This window comes from Ictidomys tridecemlineatus, unplaced genomic scaffold (assembly GCF_052094955.1).
Source record: "Ictidomys tridecemlineatus isolate mIctTri1 unplaced genomic scaffold, mIctTri1.hap1 Scaffold_600, whole genome shotgun sequence".
Lineage (NCBI taxonomy): Eukaryota > Metazoa > Chordata > Mammalia > Rodentia > Sciuridae > Ictidomys > Ictidomys tridecemlineatus.
This window is the reverse complement of record NW_027524086.1, coordinates 24,319-50,430: the sequence shown is the minus strand read 5'-3', so window position 1 is coordinate 50,430 and position 26,112 is coordinate 24,319. Positions and strand designations below refer to the sequence as shown.

At 48.3% G+C, this 26,112-nt stretch overlaps 1 protein-coding gene across 17 annotated transcripts; it reads right to left on the bottom strand.

Moving 5' to 3' along the window:
* Positions 1-209: 209 nt before the first annotated feature.
* On the bottom strand, positions 210-23,790 carry LOC144374164 (uncharacterized). 17 transcript variants are annotated; one of them, XM_078037092.1, is made up of 15 exons: positions 23,335-23,790; positions 21,732-21,946; positions 18,458-18,666; positions 18,085-18,210; positions 12,581-12,768; positions 10,908-11,101; positions 10,466-10,671; positions 9,279-9,393; positions 7,856-7,971; positions 7,459-7,689; positions 6,266-6,380; positions 3,867-3,964; positions 3,585-3,701; positions 2,501-2,615; positions 210-581 (listed from the first exon to the last, which is right to left on the bottom strand). In XM_078037092.1, exons 4-15 carry the CDS (start codon positions 18,124-18,126, stop codon positions 376-378), a joined length of 1,743 nt encoding a protein of 580 aa, XP_077893218.1. In that variant the 5' UTR covers positions 18,127-18,210; positions 18,458-18,666; positions 21,732-21,946; positions 23,335-23,790; the 3' UTR covers positions 210-375. The 17 variants fall into 17 exon arrangements, with proteins under 17 accessions (XP_077893218.1, XP_077893209.1, XP_077893206.1 ...); XM_078037083.1 differs by lacking the exon at positions 23,335-23,790 and adding an exon at positions 23,066-23,166 and having other exon boundaries at positions 18,085-18,297; XM_078037080.1 differs by lacking the exon at positions 23,335-23,790 and adding an exon at positions 23,066-23,166.
* Positions 23,791-26,112: the final 2,322 nt, after the last annotated feature.

Genomic DNA, 26,112 nt, shown 5'->3' with positions numbered 1-26,112 from the left:
GTGTGTGTTTGTGTGTCTTTGTTTCTGTTTGTACCATGATAGCCAATACTTCATTGCCCCCATTGGAAAACTGACTCAGATAATGCCATCTGCCAAACTCCTAAAAAACAAACTTCTTGCTGATACAAGGAAACATTCCTTCCTGTTGGTTTGGATGTGTCCTTTAGGAATCACTGCAACATTTAGTATACTCAAATCATCACTGTAGATCAGGTAACAAAAACATATATATTTTAAAATAATAATATATTAATGGAAACAACAAATACAGGATAGATTAACAACTGTGTTACTAAACAAGGTCAAGGACAATGGCAAACTATAGATTCAAACTTTGAAGCAAATAGTAATCAATGTAAATATTCCTGGGCTGCCTCAGCCCCGCCCAGGCACACAGCAGCAGAATGGTTTTGCAAGCATCCTCAGGAGGGCTGCAGCCTTCTTTGTAGGATGAGAGGGAGGTTGAGGCTGGATCCACTCATCATTCTTTTGGGAGAGGCTCCTTTTCCTCAGCACAAAGTTGGATTCTGTGTGAGGGTTCTTTGCATAAAATACGTTGGCCTGCGCTGGAATCCTCAGCTCTGGGGAGAGAGGGGTGTACAAAATAAGGTGGCTCAGGAGGTGCTCCCTAGGACACCCCAACATCTGAGAGCCTGTGCCAGAAAAGGTCAGAGCCACACACCTGGGAGCTCTCCAATTCAGCACCAATACCAACAAAGACCACCTCCACAGTCCTCCCTGAGGAAGAACTAGGCAGAGCACTTCAACAGACCTAATGTCTGTTCCTACCAAAGGCTTTGGACTCCAGAACATCCCAGGTCCTCTTGCATCTGCCAAAGCACACCACTAGATTTACATCTGAAATCTCCCACAAAAGGCTCCTGTGCCGAAGATTCAGACCCCACATGAGCCACCTTCACAGGTGGGTTTGGAGGGAAGCATTGGATGGTGAGTGCTCTGATGTCAACATGAAATTCTTATTCAAGATGAATACTCTACTGGGAGGTGAGAGGGACTGGAAGAAAGGTTGAGCATGGTTGGAGGAAAACCTAAACAGGGTTGTGCCCTGGGAAAAAATACCTTGTTCCTATTGGCTCCACTGAATCCTCATTCTCCATTTAGAGGTCCTCCTTCTCCTCTCCACATTTCTCTCTCTCCCTCTCTGCCAGCCTCGTTCCCTCTCTCTCACTCTATGCCTTTGTGGCAAGGGCTGAGGCACTCTCCACTGCCACACACTAGAGCTTTATGGACAGCCTCAGTGCACAACCAAAGAGAAAGCTATGAAACCCAGAGAAAAATGCCTAGGATTCCTCTTCTGAGTTATTTTCCTCAAGTATGGCCACAGTGAGGACAGGCTACCCAGCACAGATACCACATTAGAGCCATGCTTCTGTGTTGGTGGAGCCCACCTCCATGTGGACCAGCCTCAGAGAATGGAGGCCACATTCCAAATGCTGCCCTATTGAGAACAATGGTTCCAAAGACCAGCAAAGGGAATGCTTCCCTCCAACACGGTGTATGGCCCAGTGGTGTCATGACCCTGGGTGGGGGAATACAACAGCCAGCTTCTCCTTCCTCTGAACACCTGTTTCCTGTCACCCTCCTCTAACCTAGAGCCTGTTCTCCATCCCTTCTGGGTTGGATGTGGGGATCTCTGCTATGAATTTCTAAGGCTACCAAGGCCCCAGACAGACTTCCTCTTCCATAGATTCTACTAACCTAACAGTAGGTTAATATAGGAAAAAATTGATCCTAGAACTCATAGGGATGGTGGTCTTCAGCATACATAGGCTGGGATAATGGCTGCTGTGGTGTTTGGCTCACAAAAAACCAACCAATCAACCAACGAAAAAGTGCTGGCATTATTATCAGATGAGCTCTGTGGCTACGTGCTCAGGAAGCCCTCCTCTGACTTTAATTTGGGATCATAACCTGGCTATTGTGATCACTCCTTGGCAGGTGGACTCAGGTACAGACAACCAGGGAATTTGCCCAAACACAGATGATTCAGGCTGTCCCCCAGGCTGTGTTTTCTTCGCAATTTCATCCTGTTACTGCTTGCTAGAATCCTGGCAATGCTCTGCCCAGGCAGTGGTTTTCTGATCATACAGAAGGCTTTCAATCCTACTGCTTCAATCCACAAAATGCCAGTTCCCTCTTTAGCCCATGCATTCCCATGTTCCTCTGAAACCACTCCTATCCCAGACCACAGAACCATACTGCTCCTGGAAAGAGGCTTTCCTCCTCACTCCTCACTGATGTCAGCTTTAGATGCCTGTTCATGTCCAGGGGAGGCACCTGGTGGGGAGCCACAATATCCACTGGGGTATACCATTGGACCTCGAGACCTTCCACCAGCAGAAGTGTAGTTGGCTTTGTGCACGAGCCCAAACACACCCTGTTGGAGTGTTCTTGGGGGTCAGAGACTACTCTGGTGCTAAGAGTTAACTTGAGTCCACATCCTGACCCTTGCTCCCTGCCATCTGATTGTCCCACTTACTCTGACGGTGAGAGATGATTTGGCCCAGCTCATATTCCTCCGGCTTCTCCTGAGTAAGCAAGTGTAGCTCGAGGGCCCTGCGGATGACGACAGGAGCCCTATCGTGGCAGGTCACCTGGAGCAGCATGGGAGACAGGCCTTCAGGAAATGGGCCTTGAAGTGACTACTCAAGGACAGTGGGCAGGGGCATTCTGGAGGCACCTCCACTCTAAATACAAGGGCAACATCCATGACCCTACTACCTGAAGCTGGCCTCCTGCTCATCGGGCGGGCTCTTCCCATAGGTTACTAGCCAAATCCTTGTACATAGGACTTCCTGGACCTGCCATTGCTCTTTGTGGAGCTGCACTCCTCTCGAAGTGAAAGGACCCCACTACCTGCATACAGATGCAATCTCATCCCAAAAGTTGGGAGGAATGGGACAATAGCCTCCAAGATCCCAGGTCTGCCCGAGGATGCAGGCGGCATTGGGAATGGCCTAGGCACAAAACCGAGAGGCTTTGGTCTGGATTCCAGGGACAAAAACAGACCCAGAAACATGACCACACACAGAAGTGACGAAAGACAGTCACGAGAGCTCCTGGCCTCCAGAGGCTCAGTGCTGGCTGGGGTGTAGGAGGGCACCTCATCCGGCAAGGGTGGTCATTGGGTTACCTGGACATTTAGTGTGCTTGCTCCACATCCATATCGACTCTGCAGAGAGACCCTCTCAGCTCCTTGTTCAAGGAACATGCAGAACCTCACACTGCTGTCCTCCATAGACGTCAACATCCCATACAGGGGAACATGCAACCTGGGTCCTGTCCTGTTCTCATCTGTCACCCATACCCGCCTCTGCCCTTCTGGACTGCATGCTGCCTTCCGACACACAGATTCCCTCAGACATGGCGGTGGACAAGCTGCTGCTCTCCCTCATCTCAACTCCAGCCCTTCACACTGACCTCTCCCTTCTTGATTCCCATCTATCCTCCTGATCTTCCAGAAGCTCCAATGCAAGAGGGCATGAGTATTCCATGGTATTGGACCAGTGTCTGCTCCCCACCCAGGTGTAAGCACCAGGGGACACCCCTGCTCCCAGGCTTACCAGGACCTTCTTGGCCATCTTTGGACTTTGTGTTTCTAAGTGGACGTGAATTAAGCAGGTGTCTCCCACCTGCTTGTGGGAAAGCGGCCTGGAGGACTTGCAGGTTGATTCTGAGAACTGTGGGGGATGGAACATCAGCAAACCCAGAAACAGAAAGCCACCCAGCCTATCGGTTGGCTCTATGGGCTCCTAGCACATATGTCTAGGTGATGAGGCTTCTTATTTCCCCAGGTGGGAGTGGAATGGCAGTACAAGTACAGCTTGAATAAGGTAGGTGTTTACCTCCTTTCCCTTGACTTCGGGGCGTTTCCTCACGATGAAATATTTTATTCCCGGATTCATGGACAGATACACGAGTGAGTGGTCAGGGACCTTGATTTCTGCAGAGCGAAGTGGACAGAATTGTTAGGTGGCACTCAAGGATTATACCACAAAACACCCACACCCCCTGAGAGTCTCCGCCAGGGCGAGCCTGCACCAGAATTGAGAGCCCTCCTATCCAGCTACAGTGCCACCAAAGACTCCCTCAGTGATTCTTCCCTGGAGAAGATGATGTACAGGATTCTAAACCAAAAGAGCACCTGGCAATGGAAACAGCACCTTGGGCCCCAGAACTTCTCAGTGCAGGTTGGATCTGCCAAAGGGACACTGCTAGGCTGTGCATCAGGATTGGCAAAGGCTCCTGTGCTTAGGCCTTTCTCCCCAGGGCAGCCATGCTCACACATGGGCATTCAGGGAAGCGTTGGATGGTGGGTGAATTCATCCCCTTGCCCTGGATGAATCCATTCATGGATAAATACGCAGAGGGGAGGTGGTATCCATCAGAGGTGTGTTGGGCATGGACATGGGAGGACTTCAACAGGGTGGTGCCCTGGAGAATTCTATTGTTTTCTAGGTTCGCTCTCCTTCCCCTTGTTTCTCATCATGAGCTGTCTGCTTGGTACTTGTATTCTGGTTCTTATTCTACTTCTGGCTCTTCTTTCTGTCCTGCATCTTCTTGTAGTTCTTTCTGGGTCTTTTTCTTGTTCTTACATGATTCCTTCTTGTTCTTCTTCTTGTGTATCTCCCTTCACCCTTCCTTTTGTTTCACCTCCTGCTTTTTCTTCTTCTTCCTCCTGATCTTCATCGTGTGATCCTCTACCCACTCGGGAGTGTCTCTTTCTCCTCCTCCTCCTTCTCCTTCTTTCTCTGGCAATGGTGGGGCGTCCTCTGAAGAGTTCAAATCTATCACACTCTTCTGCCCAGATGCAGCCTCTGTTCAGTAGTCCAAGATGAAATCAGTTCTCAATCAATGGCCGGGAGTGAAACCAAGACCAAAGACAAGTGACTTCCTTTCTTTGTCATTGTCACAGTCAGGAAAGACTGGATAACAGACACCACATTCTGGGTAGGCTTCTACCTGTGGTAGTCAGCACCTCATCTGGACCAGGATTGCTAAAATAGATTCCACCTCCATAAAGCTTCCCCAATGAAAACAAGGTTTCCAAAATCTAGGAGAGGGCCAGCATCACTGCCACCCTCCTGCCATAAGGCATAGATGCCATCACACCTAGTGGGTTCCAGGCCCCCGGTAGTCCTCCCTTTTGACGTCTGTTACACACAAACCTCCCCTGGTCTGGAGCTTGCTCTCAACTGATGCTTGGGTTGAAAGTCTGTTTCTGAAATCATCTTCGTAGATCCTCAGTTTGGTAATTTCTTATTGACGTAATTTTTTACCAGGGATAAAACCAGAGGCACCTAAGCACTGAGACCATTTCCAGGCCTTTTTACTTGGGTACAGGGTCTCCCTAAGTTTCTGAGGCTGTTTGGAAATCCCCATCCTCCTGCGCTGCCTCCCAAGTCCCTGAGATTCACAGACACTGCCCCTTGCCCAGCTCCTTGCACCTCAGTCTTCCTCATGTGTGAGACAGAGCCAACCCAAATGAGGCGGTGTGTGAAAATGGGAAAACTCACTTACGTGCCCGACAGATGGTGGGTTCTATTGTGGACAGGCTGGGATGGTGGAGGCTAGGAGTGTCTGGCTCACAAAAAAGGAAAGAGCACTAGCATTGTGGACAGCTCAGCATTGTGGCCTACGTTCTTCAGAGCCCTTCTTTGTTGCTGGAAGGAATAATAACCTGGCCATTCTGATATCTTCAGTAGATGGGCACCCAGGCACAGAGGACTTGGAATTGTTCCCAAAAGAACCCAAAGAGGCTGTCCCCTGGCCTTGACTTCCTCTTCACTGAGTCCTGTTCCCAGTTGCTGCAATCCTGACATTCTTGAGTAGGCAGGACTTCTCATATCCTGGCCATGGATCAGAACCTGTGCTGCTTCCGTCCACAGCAATGCTGATCCAATCAGGACCCATGTTCTCCTCCTCTTCATTTGAAGGCATCCTTATCAGTGAGCCATAAACCAAACTGATGATGGATTGAGCCTCTCTCTGCCTTGCCCTCATTGATATTAGCTTTGCATTGCCAGACCAGGTCCAGGGGAGAACACATTTAGGAAGGTCCAGCAGCCCCCTGGGGCCTCATTGAGCCCCTCCACATTGGACACGCCCATCACTGCACTTGGTTTCCTGCACCAGGCCCACCACACTTTGGTATTTTGGGGCCAAGGTCCACTTTCTCTTGGCTGTGAGTTATCCTGAGCCCACTGTGGATCATATCTCCCCCCTGTCTGATTGTCCTACTTACTCTCATTCTCAGACATCATTCTCAGCAGCTCAAAGTTGTCCACATCCTCATGCTGCAACATATTTTGGTCCAAGGCCCTGTGGATGAGGCTTGTCACTATCTCCTGACAGGTCACCTGGATCAGGGTGGGACAAATATCATCAGAGAATGGCTTTTAGAGGAGCTACCCAGAAGACTGTGGTCAAACATTCAGGAGAAATCTCAGCTACATATACAAGGGCACAATCTTGTTATCCTGCTACCTGAGTGTGGCCTCCATATACCCCCTGGGTTCTTGCAATGTGCTACTAGAACAATCCTGGTACAAATATCTGCCTGTACCTGCCATCTCCCCTCCCCCTGGGGAGCCACATTCCACTCAGGTCAAAGGACCAAACTGCCTATGCACAGACACACTCTCATCTCACTGAGATGGCATCAATGGGCAAGGGATCTGCACACAAAGTGTGCTCTGGGATGCAGGCTGCCTTTGTGGGTGGAAGAGGCAAATGCACTGAAAATTTTGGTCCTTTATGCCACTACACAAAACAGACTCAGATACAAGAGTGTGCACTTGAGTGTTTCATGATAGCTTTGAGAGGCCCTGGCCTCTGGAAGCTCGGTGCGAGTCTGGTTGTAATGATGTACTTGACTCAGCACTGGCAGTCACTGAACATGTCTCCTCTGCAGCTGGACACCTGTAGCATTAGCGTGTCTCCTGCACATCCATAGAAATTCTGCCAAGAACCCCTTTAGCTCCCTATTCACATACATGCAAAGGCTGACATTCCAAAGCTTTGGCATGACCCCCCAGGTGATCCCGACCCCAAATTCCTACACCTAGTCATGCTAAGGAGGTTCTCTTCCCTGCCACCAGGAACACATCCCCTCCTACACATGTGACAAGTCACTGCCACCTCCTCTGCTCCAACCTCACTCATTGAGAATACCAAGTTGTAGGCACTGCAGCCTGCACCCTGGACATATCTCTGCCTTCATCTGTCCACAGCACTTCCTTCTGCACTTCTGGCCTGCAAAACCCACAGTACACAGGCCAACTCACCGCTGGAGCTGGGCATGCTGATGCTCTTCCTCCTCAAGTCAAGCCCTTAAGACGGACCTTTCTCTATTTCCCACCACAGCCCCGGGGTTGGCTGTGTCTCCTGCCTTCCACTGTGTGGACACCCAGGAGGCAGCCCTGCTGTCGGGCTTACCAGGATGCGCTTTGTCTCCCTCAGGCTCTGTCCCTCTAGGAGGACGTGAACAAAGCGGCTGTCTTCCACCTGCTCGCTGGAGTGAAGCAGAGAGGAGCTGCTACTGGTGACTTTTCTCATGCACCACTCATTGCTTTGGGTGGCCTGGGGCAATGATCCTGCAGCCACTGTAGAGCTGCTGCTCACAGCTGCTGGGATCCTGGATGCCACTGCCACAGAAGGCTCCAAGAACTGTGGGGGATGACAACATCAGCAAAACCCAGCAACTGCACCCCACCCAGCCTGGAAGTTGGCTCTGTGGGCGTTCTGCAACATCCATCCAGAACCTGAGGTTCTTGTCCCCTTGGAGGATGTGGAGTGGCACCAGGAGTAAAGACTGAAAAAGGTGGCTGTTTACCTCCTTTGGCTTGACCTTCAACGACTTGCTGGCATCTGTTTCCCAAAGAAGAAAATTATAATTCACTCCTCCATCCAGGGCATAATATACTTTCCCATCAGCAGGGATCCTCAGCTCTGGAGAGGCAGGGGCAGAGGCGTGGTAGGTGACACTCAAGGAATACACTACCCAACATCCCCCAAAACTGAGAGCCTCTGCCAGCTCAGGTCTCACACACAGACCTGAGAGCCCCCAAATCCAGCTACTGTTCCACCAAAGACTCCCCACTGATTCCTCCCTGAGGACCCTCTATGCACAGGAGGTCCACTACAGGAACACCATTCAAGGAAATAGCCCCTCGCACCCCAGAACCTCTTAGTTCACGTTGGACCCACCAATGAGAAACAGCTAGACTTTGTATCTGGATTGGTCCCCAAAACTCATGTGTTGAAGGTTTTCTCCCCACTGCAGCAATGATCACATGGGTTTGGGGGAATCACTTGATGGTGGGTGCCTCCACCTTGCCAGTGGATTCATCCACTCATACAGGGCTACACTAATTTGAGGGGTATGGTTTGGAGGTGTGTTGAGCGTGGGTGGAGGATGTCCACAGCAGGGCTGTGCCATCCAGAGCAATATATTTCTCTTGAGTTCCCCACTTCTGCATTTCCTCCTCATGAGTATAATTCTCATTCACATTTTTAATCAATTTATTGTTATACTTCTTGTTCAGCTTGTGTTTCTCCTTCTTGTTCTTGTTCTTCTTCATCTTCTTCTCATGCTTCTTCTTATAGTCATCTTGACCTTCTTATTCATTGTCTCCTCCTTCAACTTATTTTCATTTTTCTCCTCCTCCTCCTCCTCCTCCTCCTCCTCCTCCCCTCTCCCCTCTCCCCTCTTCTCTCTCTCTCTCTCTCTCTCTCTCTCTCTCTCTCTCTCTCTCTCTCTCTCTCTCTCTCTCTCAGAAGAGTTTACAAGCTGTGGAGGGTTCTATTCTACCACACACTTCTCTCTAGAAATGGCCTCTGGTCCTAAATGGACTCAGTTTGCAGTGAATAGAAAGATTGGAAGCCAGAAATGATTCTTCACTGAACTGCTTTTCTCATGTACTCATCTAGGTCAGGAAAGGCTGCCAAAGTAGGCACCCTGTGGTTGTCTGTCTTCTTTGACACAAGACAAAGAAGCCTCTCTTCTTGGCCCCTCGTGGATAATAGCTTTGCAATGCCTCCTCAGGCCAAGGAAAGAAAACATGATAGGCAGGTCCACAGCCCCTGGGGAACATGAAGAACCTGCAGATTTATGCCCCATCATTACACTTTGTTTTGTGCACAAGTCCCACCATACTCTTCCTGGGCATTGGGCCAACGCACACTGTGTTTTGGCTCCCAGTTATCGTGAGCCCACTGTGACTCACTGCTCCCTACCCTCTGATGGTTCCACTTACTGTGATGGTTCGAGACAATTTGCAGAAGCTCGTAGTTTTCTGGATCCTCCTGCTGGAGCAAGTGTGCATCTAAGGTCCTGCGGATGATGACTGGAGTCGTGTCCTGGCAGGTCACCTGAGCAGGGTTGGAGAAAGCTCATCAGAGAGGGAATTTGGGAGTAGCTACCCAGAGGACAGTGCTCAAGGACAATCAGAGACAAGTGAGCTCTCAACACAAGGGCACCATCTTGATACCCTGCTACCTGAGGCCTTCATGTGATCATGTGGGGTCTTCCTATGAGCCTCTAGTCCAATCTTGGTACAAAAGTTTGCTTCAACCTGCTATGCCCTACAGGGACAAGGGAATAAGGACCAAAAGGCTTTGTACAGACACACTCTAGTCCCATCAATATGGGAGGAATGGTCCAGTGGACTTCCATATCCCTGCTCTGGTCTGGGATGCAGCTGCATTTTTGTGTGGACCAGGCACAAACCCTAGGTGCTTTGGTCCTGACAGCCAGGGCACAACACACACTAGGACTCTTTAATGATAGGCATGGAAGTTGCTGGGCTCAAGAGTGTCAGTGCTTTCTGGGGTATCAGGAGGTTCGGACCCAGCAGGTGCAGTGGTTCAACATGGCTCCCCTGGAGGTGGACACCAGAGTCTCATGATGGATACTCCACACCCAGGAAAATTCTGCAGAGAGAGCCGCTGAATATCTATTCATATACATGCAAACTAGGACACTAATGGGCCCCTCCAAGGCCCCCAGTTGTCTGTGACCCACACCTACCCACCCTAATCATTCTACAATGGCTCCCTTCCCTTCAACCAGCAACATATCCCCTCTCACACACAAGAAAATGACTTCCAACTCCTCTGCTTCAACCTCCATGGTTCAATATACTCCTCCTCAATACCAAGGTCAGTAGAGGATGGCCTGCACCCTCGATATTTCTCTGACCTCCTCTGAACCCAGCACTCACTCCTGCACTTCTGACCTGCACACCCCAAAACACGCAGGCCCACTCGCACCCAGACCTGGCATGCTGCTGCTCTCCCGCCTCTCTCTTCCTCACTTTCTGCTCTCCTTCCTGACCTTCCAGAAGCTCCAGCTCAAGAAGACAGGCCTAGTCCAAGGTGTTTGCTGTGGACTCGGTCTTCCCCAGTATGGGCTCCCAGGAGACTCCCCTGCTCGAAGACTCACCAGGATGCTCTGATACTGTGTTGTCCTTTCGTTTTCCAGGTAGACGTGAATGAGGCACCTGCCTCTCACCCGCCTGTTGTACTGGGGCCGTGGGGAGTACTGAGTGGAGACCCCTGATGTCCTGGACTCCAGCTCTGCCCCTTCCCAGGGAGAAGGCTCTGGCTCTGGGGTTGGCTTAGGAGCCGTGACAGGAACTGAGCTTGTAGCTAGAGGAGAAAAGATGCCAACATGACTGCCTTGCCCTGACCTTCGCACAGACAGACAATACCCCTGCTCCCAGGAAGAACTCAGGCCCTTAGCCCACACAGGACCTCTTTGAAGACTGGGGTCACTTCCTGAGTGGACAAAGGCTTATCCTAATTTCCAGCACAACACCAGGCATACAGACTCCATGCAGTGGGACAGCAGTCGGACCTTTCCTCATATACCCTTAGGTACTCACCATAGTCCGCCTGGCTCTCAGGCTCTGCCTGGCTTGATATGCCATCTTCAGTTGGGGCCAGGAGGTGGTGTGCTTGGTGCTCCAGGAAGAGATACATATACGGAAGCAGCAGCTGCAGACTCAGAGAGCCTGGAGGCTGATGGGAAGCCTCGATGAAGAAGTTCACCCAGGTCCCCAGGAAGGAAGGTGAGGCACTGTGGGGAGGCAGGTGTGGAGTCAGCAAAACCCTGGCCTTGCCTTCGCCACGGCCTCCAGAGCAAACCTCTGACCCTACACTCCTGAACCTTCCCTGGCTCTGAAGACACCAGTCCACCCCAGACAAGTCACAGTGGCTGTACAGGCAGGGACAGGACAGGTCGCCACAGGCAAAGAACCTTCAATGAAGGAGCGCTAGATCCATGGTTTGACCAGCTCTCCCCTCCTCTTGGCAGGCCTGACACTCTTCTTCCTCTTGGCTACCTGCTCTCCAACCTGTAATGCACCTTCCAGGAGTGTCTGTCCTCCTGCCCACTCTTCTCAGGGCTCAAGAGACAACTCCTCCCCTGGCGTGGGCTGCAGTGCTACCTCATTCTCTGTGAGCTCTCACTGAGTCCCCCTGAGTAGCAGTGGACCTCTCTTTTCCCATGAGTGCAGACCACATCTCTGTGGCCCTGGGGGAGGACAGGGAGGTGTGGTGTGGGGGGATCCATTGTCCCAGGGGCTCTCCCAGAGGACCATGACTACCTACAACTCCCCGCCTTACCCCTCCTACTGTTGAAGCCCCACACCTTACACTGCAGGCAGAAAACAGAATTGGGGAGAGCAGTCTTTCCTCAGCCTTCCCAAGTCAAATCACCTTGCAGGTCCCTATTGTGGAAACAGGAGCCCACCCTCTTGACCCCAAGCCCATTCCATGTTGAAGTTGGTCCAGGGGTCCACCACAGTCACTGAAGAGGACAACGTGCAGTTATGCCTCATGGAGTCAGGAATGCATTCACATGTAGGATATGTACTCATGGCACCTGCGGTTTTAGCCTGACCCCCATGAAAAGGGACACAATGGCAGTCATTTGCACCTCATTTTTCACTGGATTATGAAACATGACTGGAAACGTGTCTTCACACAGTGGGTGCTTTCTCTGTGTTCATCAGTGAATGAGCCCAAACTGCTGATTCCCACATATCTCTGGGTGTGGGAGCTGCCATGTCCAAAGCCCCTGTCCAGCTATGTCCCAGCTAGGATGCTCTGTCCCACTATGGAAACTAACGTCTTTATTAATCCAAAAGTGCTTTTCCCAAGGCCCGAGTTTTGAGACGCCTCTGGCACAGATTTACGTTCTTCACGAAGCCAACATCACACCAGAAAGACCACATGGCCTCGCTGAGTCCACCTGGGAATGAGCTCAGTGCACACCATTGAGCTGTGGTGCCCGGTGTGGGGACTGCTCCACGGACCTCTGTGGATCAGCTGGAGTCAGGATGGTTTCTCTCCCTCAGAGGGGAGTTCACTGCCCTTGCAAGGCTGTGGCAGGCACCTCCAGGACTCGTCCCATTCGGGGCTGACTTTCCACTATGAGTGTGGTCCTCTATCTCATTAGGTATTACAAACCTTTGGGTCCCTGAGAGGTACATGGCAGCCCCAAGACCCAGGCATGAGGGGGCTACACACTTGGGCTTGGTGGTCTGGTGCTTACCTTGGGAACAAGAGATCCAGCACGTGCTGGGTGGGGATGAAATCCCAGGAGATTAACCCCATGTTGCTGCTGAAATGTAGGTTCCTCCCACCAATGTCAGGCAGGAGCTCATTCCTAAGCTGGTCCTGCCTGTAAGGTTCAAGGCTTTGTATGCTGAAGGGCTCCTCCGTGTTTTGATCATTTTCACCCTGGGTTGGGACCAAGAATGGTGGGTTCAAAATGGAAATGGTGACAAACAGAAAAATGACTTGTGCCAATACACTAGAGTCAAAGCACAATGGGACAGTTCCCATCAGTACACACACACACACACACACACACACACACACACACACACAGTCAGAATAGGAGTCCTGGGCCACTCATCAGGGATCAGACTAGAGGGCCTGCTGGGCTCACCTGCCCTGTCCTACTCACTGTTACTCTTGAGCTCCTCTGCAACAATCGCCAGAGGATCTGGCGTCTAAGATGAAGCCTCACCCAGTGTATCCACGAAAGGGCTAGTTGGCCCCCCTGAGATTCCTGGGAGCCTGAGGCTCGGCATTGTTTACAAGGACAGGGGAACATCCTTCTCACTCCAGTTTCTCCAACCAAATGAGCTCGGATGGCTTGGTCAGTGAAGTGGGTGCCTGGATACCAGGGTTCCATGTTCTGTTTGATCCATTGTCAAGGCAATGATGTCATTTCCTGTGCCCATACCTGAGCCTCTTTTCACATAAGACCACTTTCAAAAGCCCTATGGGCTGCTGATTTCTCCTCCATGCCTACCCATCTCAGGTGCGCATGTGTTCACCAACAACTACCCAAACATCCCCACCAGCATCTGCCCTGCTTGGTACCACTAGAGTTCCAGCTTGGAGCCTTCAAAAATGCATTCACAACCAGTCCTTCCCTCTCAGCAGCTTTTGGACCCTGGTCCCATCATTGTGCAACTCATGGTGTGCCCAATCTTTTCTGGAAAGTAAGGTAGCATCTAATCTCTAGGGTTTATTGTGTCTATTGGCCCATAACACCCTCTATTCTCTCTGAAACCAGAGATGGGACTCACAGGTGGCTAAAGCACAAATGTAGAGATGGGGCAATCAGAAGAAGGAGAGAGAAAAATAATGCACTCTAACTCAATCACGCCTGTGTCCCACACAGGGACGTGGCCAATGTCTGTCCTATCCTGGCTGCAGTTCCCTCTCTACACCATGGCAAGTTGGAGGGCACTGAGATGCAGAGGCTGCTCCCCTCTGCCTTACAACTTCCCAAAGCTTCTCCTAAGATTTCAAAAGGGCCAAGTGTGTCTAGTGTTGGGGTCTCACAGAGACTCCGAGGTACCACAGCATCCTGCTGCCCAGAACCGGTTCACCCCTCACCTCAAGGGGGCTCAGCCTCCTGATTCATGGGAATTGAAGTGGGTACAGGTGATGGGATATCATCTCCAAGACCGAGTTATGCCAAGTCCATGACCCTTGTCTGCATCCCTGTCTCCAGCACCACTCCCCCCTCTCTTTCCTCCTCAGAGCAAACAAATCCATTTAGCAAGTATGTCCTGTGATAAAGACATGACAGTCACCCATCCTCTCATTACAAAAACACTGAGGCTCAGCCAACATGGATCCTACTAGGAACACAGGCATAAACTCAGATTCTGATCCTCCCAGCTGAGACTCAGTGGAGCCTGGACTCCCAGCCTCCTGAGTCAAGGAAACAGAGGTACCTAGCCAAGCCACCTTGGATGCAGCTGCACACAAACTGAACTCATCAATGCCTCTTGCTCTCAGTTGTGAGTAAGAGGGGAGGCAGTGTTTCACAACCCTGGACATCAAGTGCAGTCCCCAGGCTTTGGGGTGTGCCCTGGCCTCTCTCTATCTGCCCAGGCCCTCCAACCCACACTGGCCTTTTACCCAACCTCCTCCTAGGTCCAAACTCAATCCTGCCTCTCAATTTCTGCTGCCTTCCCCAACACACTGCTCCCCAAATTGAGCAGGGCTGGCTCTCTGTTATCATGCTGGTGCCAGCAGCAATGCCACCCCACTGACATAATTCTGAGTCCCAATCTAGGCACTCCAGCTGTCTTTGCCACACCTGGCCTGTTTGGGCTCTGGCTCTTGCTCTTTTCTTTCATGTGCATGTGTTTCGAGGTTTTGAGTTTCTCCCACTGCAGAACTGCAGCTGTAGCAGGGTAGAGCTCATGAGGGTGACATTCTGAGCCACGTCCAATCCCATCAAGACTGTTAACTGGGGTGATGCCGGAACACAGTGCTGAGTGAACACATGGGAGGTGGTTGGACCCACCTTGCCTCTGAGTGGCTTCCTTTCAGGACAGGAATGTAGGGATGGGAGCCCCTGGCGTGGGATGCTTTGCACAAGGCGTGACCATGGGCTCCCTTTCCTGGCAAAAATGGCTCCACTCAGCATGGAGAGCACTGTCTTTCCTGGTGGCTAACAACAGCCCTGGACCCCAGAAAGGAACCCACACTCAAGATTTACGTCTGAGTGTGCATGTCCTCAAGGAAATGAGGTCTCCTGATCCCAGGTGCAAAGAGGTAAGTCCTCTAACTCCAGGGGCCATGAAGGGACATTTGAGTTTCCCTTGTCCTTCTTTCCCTCTTCTGAACCCATGGTGTCCTCACACTAACCACAGTTAGGACCCTGGCCTCATTCCCCAATGAGGATCATTAGGCTCCATAAAGAACAGTCTCTAAGATGCTCAGTGGACCAACAACCTCTGCACAATGTATAACCCTATTCATCCAAGATGCAAGAGGATTTCTATTCAGGAAAACCAGGAAAGGGAGAGCCTTTGTCAAGGACACAAGGACATTAGTGAGTGACTAGTGATTAATGGATGGAGAACTATTTCCACCACCAACTTCCAGGAGCATATATGGCCCTTTGGAGAATTCTGCAGTGTGTTGGTGATTAAGGAGAACGTGTGAATCCAGGTGTCACTAGGTCCTCTCAGCCATAAGGAGGGAAACTGCCATAAAAGAACTAGGACAAGGGTGTGAGGAATGCTCACTGGGGAGAGATCGGAAGGAAGGAAAGTGTACTCATTACAAAAGTGTCGCCTGAAAATTCTTAGCCAGCCAAAAGTCGTGCGAACTTGTGTGGAAAAAGAGTCTTTGCACAGTGATGAAGCTAAGAGCTCACATGATGGAACACAGCCTCAACTGGGACCAAATACAATATCTGATATTCTTGTAGGAAGAGAAGAGTCTGGACCCAGATACCAGGAAGACTGGGGAATACCAGCTATGTGAGGTTGGAGCCAGGACGGGATGCCCATATGGGAACCACAGATCGTGGGCAGCAATAGGAGAGTGGGCAAGGGCTGGGAGAGTTGGGGAGACAGTCCCCTAGGAACCTGTGAGGTGTTTTGGCAGTGGGACCGCCCAACACCTAGTGTGTTGAGCCCCTGGAGCTTGAGGGAAGGCCCTTCCTCTGTGGTTGGCCACCCAGTTGACAGAGTTTGGTTGTAGCAGGCCTAGGACCCAGCTGAAGGTCTGAGCATGTTGGCCATGCAGGATGGATCTGGACCACAGACACATTCTGATGACTGTAGAGTCTCAGCCCTGCATCAACACAAGCACCAAGTCAGGCCAGGTGGGGAAAGGGCTAGGAACACACTCTGGGGGCTGGTGCCTATATTACTGGGAGCACTTCTGACCCCAATTCCCTGATCTGCTGCCAACACAGGCTACAGAGGAGTGTAGAGGGACACAGAGCATGGATCTGCCCCACTCAATGGGCCCAGGCATGTATCATGGCCAGTAGCCTCGTGCCATGCCCAGTGAGTCCTGAAGCGGCCCCCTCTTCCCATCCTGAGAGCTCTTCCCTTCCTCATGTGCCACTACCTTCCCACTGTCTCTGGAAATATCTACTTGGTGTGGTCCTCTGGCAGTTTATTATTTAAGTTAAAAAAAAACAGGTCTTGGTGCTCAAAAATATTTGATTTGCCCATCCTCATCCCCCAACCCCAATATTTTCAATATTTCCTCAACATATGAAATTTTACTAGCAAAAAGTTAATTTTGAATTATACAAAGTTGATTCAAATAACATTGGTATAAATAATCAATCACCGTACTTTCAATGTTTGTTCTCCTTTCCTGTTAGAAACTGCTGGGAAAAAAGAGAACAGAGGGGGCTGGGGATGTGGCTCAAGTGGTAACGTGTTCGACTGGCATGCGCGAGTCAGTGGGTTCGATCCTCAGCACCACATATAATAAAATAAAGATGTGTCCACTGAAAACTGAAAAAATAAAACAAACAAACAAACAAAGAGAACAGAGGACAGACTCATGGAAATGCTTGAACTGACAAGAAGCTTCCACTCAAGCTCAGCATTCAGTCCTGGACAGGGTACGACCAGGCCACTTTGACATCTACTCTAAAGAGTCTACCAGACAGAATCCTCTGACTGATCCCTGAGTGAGCCATAGGAACTGGCTAGAAAAGCCTTCACATCCTCAATACATTCTTCACTTCAGAATACTGGACAAGCATTGATATCCATCTCTCGTTTCTTTGCTCCCCCACCAACCATTCTTCAACAAATTCAAAGGAGCAACTCATGCAAGCACACAGAAAGGGGTGTTCACTACACATATCCATGTGCGAAAAAGACAACTGGTATTTCTTGTTTGGGCTATTTCAAATAAAATCACTTCTGCATGACCTCCACAAACCAAAGGAAAATATTTGTGAAATTCCCATGTAGAAGACAAGATACACTTTCCAAGGAGGCAGTGCCAAGAATTTTGACACTCCAAATGTAGAGTGTGTGTTTAGGAGGCAGTCACAGTTTCCATGAGAGAGTCCCATGAAATCAATTAGAAAGATCCATGCTCTAGCCCTACCATACAAGTGATGTAACCTTGAAAGAGTCATTTAGTCTTAGCAACCATCACCACTAACCACTAAGTTAATGAATAAAGGTCCTCAGGTGTCAAGCTACAAAATGTGTGATGAGCATGAATGAGGATGGGTGGGAAAAGTCTCCCCCTCTAACACAATTAGGGAAGGATGTGCCTGCCCTCAAGAGGCTGGGGGGCCTTGGGATCCTGCCACAGAGGGGGATTCCAAACCTCACATCCCCTGACCCAGGCCAGAAGACCAGGTACAGTCCAAGTACCCTGGGGTGGCCCAATGGTAATAAAGGTTAAAAGGAACTAGGGATCTGCCTGGATCCTCAATCCCCTACTCTGAGCAGGGCTGCATGATGAGGCCAGAGGCCATCCACAGCAATCTGCCTTTACAGGAAAACAGGTACTGCAGATTGCCTCTGGCTCACTGAATCAGGGTGGTCTTTTCATAAAGCAAGACCACTTCCTCACATTTGACCAGCAGCTCATGTGCTGACAGCACAAAGGCTGGCTTGACTCAGGCCCTGAGAAACGAAATAGAAAATTCATAGCAAATCCATCTTTAGCTCATCCACATCATCAGGGGCTCTGATTCATTTCCGTCAACAAAGGGGTCTGAAATGGTGTCTAAATATGCTGGGGACTCACCTCTGTGTGGAACTCTTCAGGAAAAAGGGGATCAAATCTCATGAAGCAACTCTTCTCTCCTCTAGCCCATGGGCAATGCAAGGAACCTGCATGATATCAGAGGCTCACTCTCTCTTCTCATGTCTTCTGGAAAGGAATCATTAATGCTTACTTAAAGGTGAAGCAGAAGCCTGAATTCCCAGCTGCACAGAAGTGTTTGAGTGCAGTGTCTCCCTTAAAACCCAAAAATAAAAAAAGCAGGTCATTAAACAGGCACATGGGTTAGAGTACATGATCAATGATCCCTCCTCCCTGGAGCCTTCCACATGCCCATCTTCCACATTCACAGTGCAATGCTTGGCCATTCTCAAGACCAGAAGACCATGATGCTCACCAGGAAGTCAATAAGGAACATGAACAAAGCAGCATGGATTGCAGAATGTGGCACACCAAGGATCTTCAGCTCTGCTGCTAGAACACAAGAACTTAACTTCAGTATTGACTTTCTGCCAACTACCAAGTACGATAGCAGTGTCAAGCCCAACATGCAGATATGCAAGTAGTAGGTGACACCCCGCATCCATTAACAGAAGTGGGCAACATCTGCAAGGGAACAAGGAAGTATCTTATCCTTTCACATAAAAATCATCAGAAACAAAATTAAATGGATGCAAGACTTCTCATTTCACTATTACGTAGCTGTTGGAATTCCCTATTAAATAATACCTTCTCCAAAATAAAAAGTATCTCAGACATGTGTCAACTATTCAATGGATGACAATTTAAAAACTATGGCCTTTACTTAATATTTATGTATGCTATATCCCTGCCTAAGGCTCTTTGGGAAAGGAGCACATAGAATTGGATCTTTGAAAATCTCACATTTGCTGATAAATATTTCTGCTGATCTCAGGCATGGCAAAGTGAAAAGTGGGACTCTGGATATTCAAAGAACGCAATGTTGTGGGATTTGTGTCCCTGATCGATACATAGCAATGGTTTCTATGAAATCCAGTGAGGGAGCAGGAGTAACAAAGCTGATTGCACAGATGACCTCAGGGAATACTGACAGGTAGGCCAAATGAAAAATATGTTCCAGCTGACCATTGGTATTTGGGCTTCTGATCCCAGTCCTGTTTTTAAAAAAGGTGCAGACAGGCAGCGTTCATTAAAAAATGTCTACCATGTAAAAGTGGGTAATTTAAATGACATCTAGTTACACATCTGATAGAATGGTCTGGCAACATATGAATTTCATTCTAACAACAACAACAACAACAACAAAACATAGAAAATGAGACATAAAGATAAAACCTTGTCTTCACCAGGATGCCTAAAAATAGGTTTTATTTGGCTCATGCAAATATCTTTCAATAGAATTTCTGATTTCTGAATTAACCCATTCAATTTTATACTGCACAGATCCCAAGGTTTCTTTACACAATATTCTCTTCTTTTTAAAGCCTCACATAGAAAATGTCTCACAGGACATAGAAGGGGAATGACCCAAAGGATGACAGAATGGCTGGAACCATTCTCAAATGTGCACATACAGTCAAAAGTTTGAAGGCACCTAATTATACTCTAAAACAATTATGAACCTATTTGATCCATTAATTAATAAATATCACCACTTTACAACTTGAACCAAATCACAGAAAATTGGAAACAGATGATCATTGGCTTTGATACCTTTACTTCCATTTCATTACCCAGAGATGATCAGAATGCCTAAGATCCTGGGGATATATTTTAGCTCAGCCCATGGTATTGCTTCATTGTTTTATTATTTTGTAAATAATAAAATATAACTTCATGTTGGATGATATATTCAAGCCATGAATATATCATCCAACATTGTTCTTCCCAAAACATTAGCCCAATTTCTGTGCATGCTCACTTACTATTTAGGAATTTTACTAATTGTTTGAACGTTCTAGAGGACCTGTTAGACTCGTAATGGACAAATAATCCAACATACTCTTGAGAACGTATGAGTGCCATAAGAAGAAAATAAAGTCAGCCTACAGCAATGGGCAGCTGCCTGCCCTCGGCTGGGAGGAGCACTGGAGAGGACACCAGGGCTGCTGGGCAGCAGAGGCCTCCACAGCCCTGCAGGGAGCCTGGAGCACAGCTCTGCAGAACCATGCTCAGCCCTGGACAGAGGCACATGAGTTCCCATTACAGGCTAGAGTGTGACAGTCCCAGGTGCACGCCTGTCATGCCAGCCACCAGGGAGGCAAGAGGAACGTTTGATGTCAGCCTTGGCAATTTAGACCCTGTGGCAAAGGGGAAAGACATTTATAGGGGTCTCTGAATGTGTAGCTCAGGTACATCACTTGTCTAACAGGCTTAGGGTCCTGGATTCAATCCCCAGAACCACACATATACCAAAAAGTGAACTTGGAACATCATTTAAAATGATGGGTCAGGTACACAGAAGGATTTCAATATCACCTCTCAGAGGAGCTCAACTTGAGATTAGAAGGCAACAAATGACCACCCGGACCATTGACTCAGTGTCTGAAACCCTCTTTGAGCGTGGGAAGAACTGCTGGCAAGATACCAGAGGACCAGAGTACTGTGGCCCCTGTAGGGGTGTCTCTTGGCTACTGACAAAGTTTGTTCCCCTCCTGGGGCAGCTGAGAGCAAGCTGGGCCTTGATGCAAGGACTAGTGCTTTAGATATAGACTATGCAAACAAGGGACAATGTCTTTAATAAAACTGGAATTAAGAAGTCACTTTGATAAAAATAAAAAAAAAAAGAAGAAAATAAGGTCAAGTAGAGGAACGGGCAGAGGCATCCAGAGGAAGCCCATTTTCACAGGAGAAAATACCCCAAAGAAAAGCATCAGAATAGATATCAAGAAAAATACTGGGCTGGGGATGTGGTTCAAGCTGTAGCATGCTCACCTTCCATGCATGCGGCCCGGATTAGATCCTCAGCACCACATACAAAGAAAGATGTTGTGTGTGCCGAAAACTAAAATATAAACATTAAAATTTTCTCTCTCTCTCTCTCAAAAGAAAAAAAAGAAAGAAAAGAAAAATACCAACAAAAACAGTGTCCTCTCACTTTGTATCTACTCAACATGCAAAAGTTAGAAAGTTAGATAATACAATCCTGGCCACATACAGAGCTATTCAGAAGAGCCACTTGGCAGTGCTTAGTCAAAGAAGTAAACATACATACTTTGACCTAGAAATTCCACCTGTCTATAGATTACCCACATAGTGCTTAAGCAGTTTCAAAAGGGGACATGCACAGGGAAATTTATCCTCATGTTCCTTACAGAGTTGTCTGTGCTTACAGGGAGTTGAGGGCTGTCAGGGTGCCCATAGGTGGGAAAGTCAAAAGCTAAAAATGTAATGGATGCCAACCTGGATATATTAATAGAAATAAATGAAAAACAATAGATTGATACATGACAATAAAATCCCTGAGTTCAAGTTCTTGCTATCCTACCTACCAACAATCATGCTTGGTCAAGATACTGACGTACTTCAAGGCAAAAATGAAAGAAAGTATTATGCCATCATTAGTTTTCTTAAATGCAAAAAAGGAAATGGTAATATTTACTGAGCCATGACCTGTCATACATAATATGTGAGATTATTGTGGACATGTTGGTAAATGATTATCTACTCAGATATGTTCCGTGACTCACCAAATGCAAAGGCCCATGAAGAATTAGTCTCCACACATGAATTCTTCCTCAAAAGCCTTGAGTCAACAGGGGCTTCACAAAATGGCTTCTTGGCCAACTTGATGACCTCCTCCTCAGGCAATGCTTCCACCTGAAAGATGTCTCCAACTTGTTCTCGCTCACATTTCCGCAGTGCCGTCAAAAGAAACAACATCCGATACTCTATTGAATAAATCCTGAAACGGACCAAACACCGTACTTCCTTAAATATTTTAAAATTATCAAATGCAACTTCAACTCAATAACTTGTATTAGGCAAAATGCAACCTTAACCTCTTACACTGTGCTCTTTTACAGACTCACGTGTCCTAGGTTCTGACTTAACTGGACACTGAGCAGTCAGAACACGTGCTACTTCACATTCCTTACAGGTGTTCAATTCATCTCTGCCAGGCTGAATACAAATCCCTGGTCACTTGAGAATGGAAGCATATCTCCCACAACAGCATGCATCAGGAAACACTGAGGTTTTCATTAAAATACCCTTTTGAAAATCACCTAAACCCTGCCAGCTCACTTTTCTCATCTCTAAAACGAAAGGTCCAAGAGGACTGTCCACCTCGTGATTTCCCTGGAGTTTCCTAGAGGAATCAGGCTTAGGCTGGTGTCTGAAGCCAAGCATGCAAACAACCCATTTTAGCAATCAACCGCCGTCACTGGGAATCATCCCAGGGCACATTCTGCAAAAGCTGTCCCCAGGCGACTCTCTCACACACAGTGGAGAACCTGGGGCCCCAGGACTCCCTCCCCTGATGCCCACCCTATCGCTGCTCTCTCCATGGCACTTCCAGGAACTGCACTGCTTTGCTGAATCCTTAAAACCCGCAGGGTCTCTTCCCATGTCCACCAGGAGCAGGAAGGAAACAGGACTTAAACCCCTGAATCCACAGGTGCCACAGGAAAACAAAAGGACACAGAGTCAGTGACACCTGAAACCTGGGCGGGTCTCCCTTCTAAACGCCTCCTGCCCCCAGGTCACCTGGGCTCCCCTCCCCTCTCCAGGGGCCTGCGGGTCAGGCCCCCTCTTCTCCTCTGAGGTCCGCGGCGCAGGCCACCCGGCTGAGGCCACCGCGTCCTGAACAGGACCCTGTAGGTCAAACTCCACCCGCTGTGAACAGCAGGAGGAGGGCCCTCAGGTGAGAACCGGGACCGCGGGGTCCGCGGTGGGCGCTGAGGGGACCGCCCCGGCGGCTCCAGGGGACAGGCAGCCGGTACCGAGGCTCCAGGGCGCGGCAGAGTCCTCCGGGTCCCCCCTCGCGTGGGCACCTAGACCGGGGCCGCTCCCGGCCACTCACCTTCTCCTGTCACGGATCCCGGGAGCTGCACCCTCCATCCGGGACCCGCAGCCCCGCCTCCAGGGCGCTACTTCCGGGCTCCTCCCTCTCAGAGCTCCCTGCGACCGCGGCTCAAAGTTCCCGCCCTGCACAGGCCCCGCCCCCGTCTCCCGGGGACGCCTCTGAGGCGCTTCCCCTTTGGTCTGCGTGCTGGGGGCGGGGCCCTGCGCCCTTGCCGCCTGCCCTGCTGTCACCCCAGCTGGGGACCTAGGGTGCCGCAGGGTCCTCACCTGGATACACATCCCCTCGTGTGAGGCCTGCGGCTGCCCCTCGTGGCCGTGGGACCCTGTGGACTCTGCCCCGATGCTCGGGTTTCCTCAGCCAGGGGGAGGGGACTGCTGCCCAGGAGGACAGGGCCCTGGGGAGGCGCCCGCCACTCCCCTGGCTTTAGGGACCGCCTCCGAGGGCCTCCTGGACAGCCAGCTGCGGGCGAGGGCTTTCCTGGGCAATGTGGTGAGCTCACCCCCAGCCTCAGGTCGGGAAGTGGGACCTTCCTTCAAGCAGGCACGACACTCAGGGTAGCACTGCCCTCTGGTGGCCCTGTGCAGTCAGCGATGTGGTAGACTCTCCCAGGGTACTGGGACTAAGCACCTAAGAAAAACTAAACCGAAAGAAAGCCCAGGACCCTGCTTCCCAGGCTCCCCATGAGATGGGCCTTGGAGTCCCCAGAGCTGCTTCTGTGCCCTGATGGGCCCTCCAGTTCCCCAAGCAGCCTTCCTGCTGAAGTCCCGAAGAGTTTGCTGTCACCCTGACCTTCCACCAGTGTTCCCCATACAATCCCATAACTAAGGTCACCTGGAAAGATGACTCAGTTCCCTGTATTTTCAAATGGCCAAAAGGATGCGAAGAGGCAGCATACGGTATGGATCAGATAGATGGTAGTTGATTGTATTAGGTAAAGGAAGTGTCAACTAAAAGAGAATGACTACTAGAGACATTAGGGTGCCCTCTCTATCCTCTACTCTTCCCCTTCTATAGTGTGTAGCATTCTGGTGCTTGGCTGTGGTTGGTCCAAGGATAACAGATGTGGTAAGATGTACAGTTACTGAGGTTGGGCACTTCTGCTTAATATTTTGGTTTAATCGTAATTTTTTTTAAACCTTTGATTGCTGCCTTCAGAATTTGCCACTACAGAAGAAGGCAGCCTGAAGACAAAATTGCTAAGAGGAAAAAGGCAGGCCCAAGATAAACAGTGACACTATTATCTGTATTCTTTCCTCTTCAAAATGTTTTTTGGAAAATTATAGCATTGACTCTGATCATTTGAAGAAGATAGTTGTAAACTATTATCCTTGTATGAATGGGGAATTATATCTTATAAATGACACTGCATTATACTATATGATTTTCAAAAGGACTTAAATATTACGAAAATATATATTATAAAAGATTTGGCTTTTTCTCTTAGATTTCTGTGTGCTTATGATAATCTTGTGTAAATGTAATTTGGATAAAGAATGTAAATATGCTTGCAAATAATTTTCAAAATAATGCTGATCTAATAGAGTCGTGGAACATGTCTACCCATGGAATCAAGACATGGACATCTGGCCTTTGTTCTACAAAAGAATATAAATGTAATAATGTGTTTAATTTAAGCTTTACAGTGCTGGAGTAAACTCTGGGATCTTAAAATATTTTCTTGATGGTATATGCCAATCTGGAGTTCCAGGTACAAATTGTCTTTCCTGATCTATTTTGTTCCTCTACCCCTCTTTTTCTCTCAAACACACACACACACACACACACACACACACACACACACACACACACTTGCACACAATAGCTTTCTACATAAAATGTTTTCTGGAACATATGGGAGTTGGTGGAGGTGCAGAGGAAGATGAAAGGATTTGCCTAAGCTAACTTCAGACTTAAAGTTGGTAATTATACACACCATAAGGGAATTTCATTAACATATTAATTTCAGGAGGTAACATGTATCTAAGAGAAACACATTAGAAGTCACAAGACCCAGATTCTATTTCCAGCATTGCCATTGACCTTCTTGGTGACCTTGCATAAGTCACTCAACACTCAAGAGACTTAGTCTTCTTATTTTTTTAAAAAAAAAAAGAAGAAGAAAAAAAGCTAGAACCTACAGTCATCTCAGAAAAATACTATGGAGTAAAAATTCATTCAGAGTGTTTTCTTTGGGGATATAATGAAACCTACTTCACTAAAACTCTGATTCACTAGAATCCAACAAATCAGATCCTAACAGAATTGGATGAAGTAAAAAATCATTCCCAATTTACTTAACAGAGTCTTCCAAAATACTATATTCCTTAAAGATCAAACTTGCTCTGCCACAAAGAAGAATCATACCATGTTAAGTACCATGTTTAAAATTCACCTTCCCCACTACTCCCAAGAGAATCTTATGGGCATTTTAATCAGACACAAGGGCTGATAAGAAAATTGCTTCTGACCACTTTTGAGCACTTTCAAAAATATTTTAGGCCTTTCATATAATTAGGATTGTGATTGGCAAAATACCTTGCAAGAGCCATTCATTCAGGATGAGCGATCTTTTTGCCAAATCTGTGAGAAAAGCACAGAAGACAATACATAGCCACTCAAATACTCTGAGGAATGCTTGCATTTAATTGTGAGCTCATTTTAAATCATACATACAGAAAATGGCAAGTTAATTATAATTGTGAAATAATTTCCTATCATGAAAGAAACAATAATTGTAGTCATTCTGGACCAGCATTTTAGTCAGAAAAATATACAATTCCTAAAATAAAAGATATAAAGATATTCAGGGAAAAAAAGAATAGTCAGATGGATCATTTGAGGGTTAAAATGACAAGAGAAAGAAGCAGCCTAAGCACTTTAAGCAAATAAAGATGCATTAAATTATATAAATATTTCATGGTATACTCACCAAAGAGAAACAAATTGGAGTTGGGCTTAGGGAATTTTGACTTATGTAATTATTCTAATGGAAACCTGACAAGAAATTTATTATTAAGAAAACAAAGAGAAATCATAATGATGTG

Excerpts from the sequence above, each read along its gene's own strand:
- LOC144374164 (XM_078037092.1), bottom strand. The coding sequence starts at position 18,126 with ATGAGATTTGATCCCCTTTTTCCTGAAGAGTTCCACACAGAG. Across the intron at positions 2,616-3,584 it reads AGATGGCCAAGAAGGTCCTG|GTGACCTGCCACGATAGGGC; the intron begins GTAAGCCTGGGA and ends ATGCTGCTCCAG. Across the intron at positions 582-2,500 it reads AATCATCTCTCACCGTCAGA|AGCTGAGGATTCCAGCGCAG; the intron begins GTAAGTGGGACA and ends CTCTCTCCCCAG.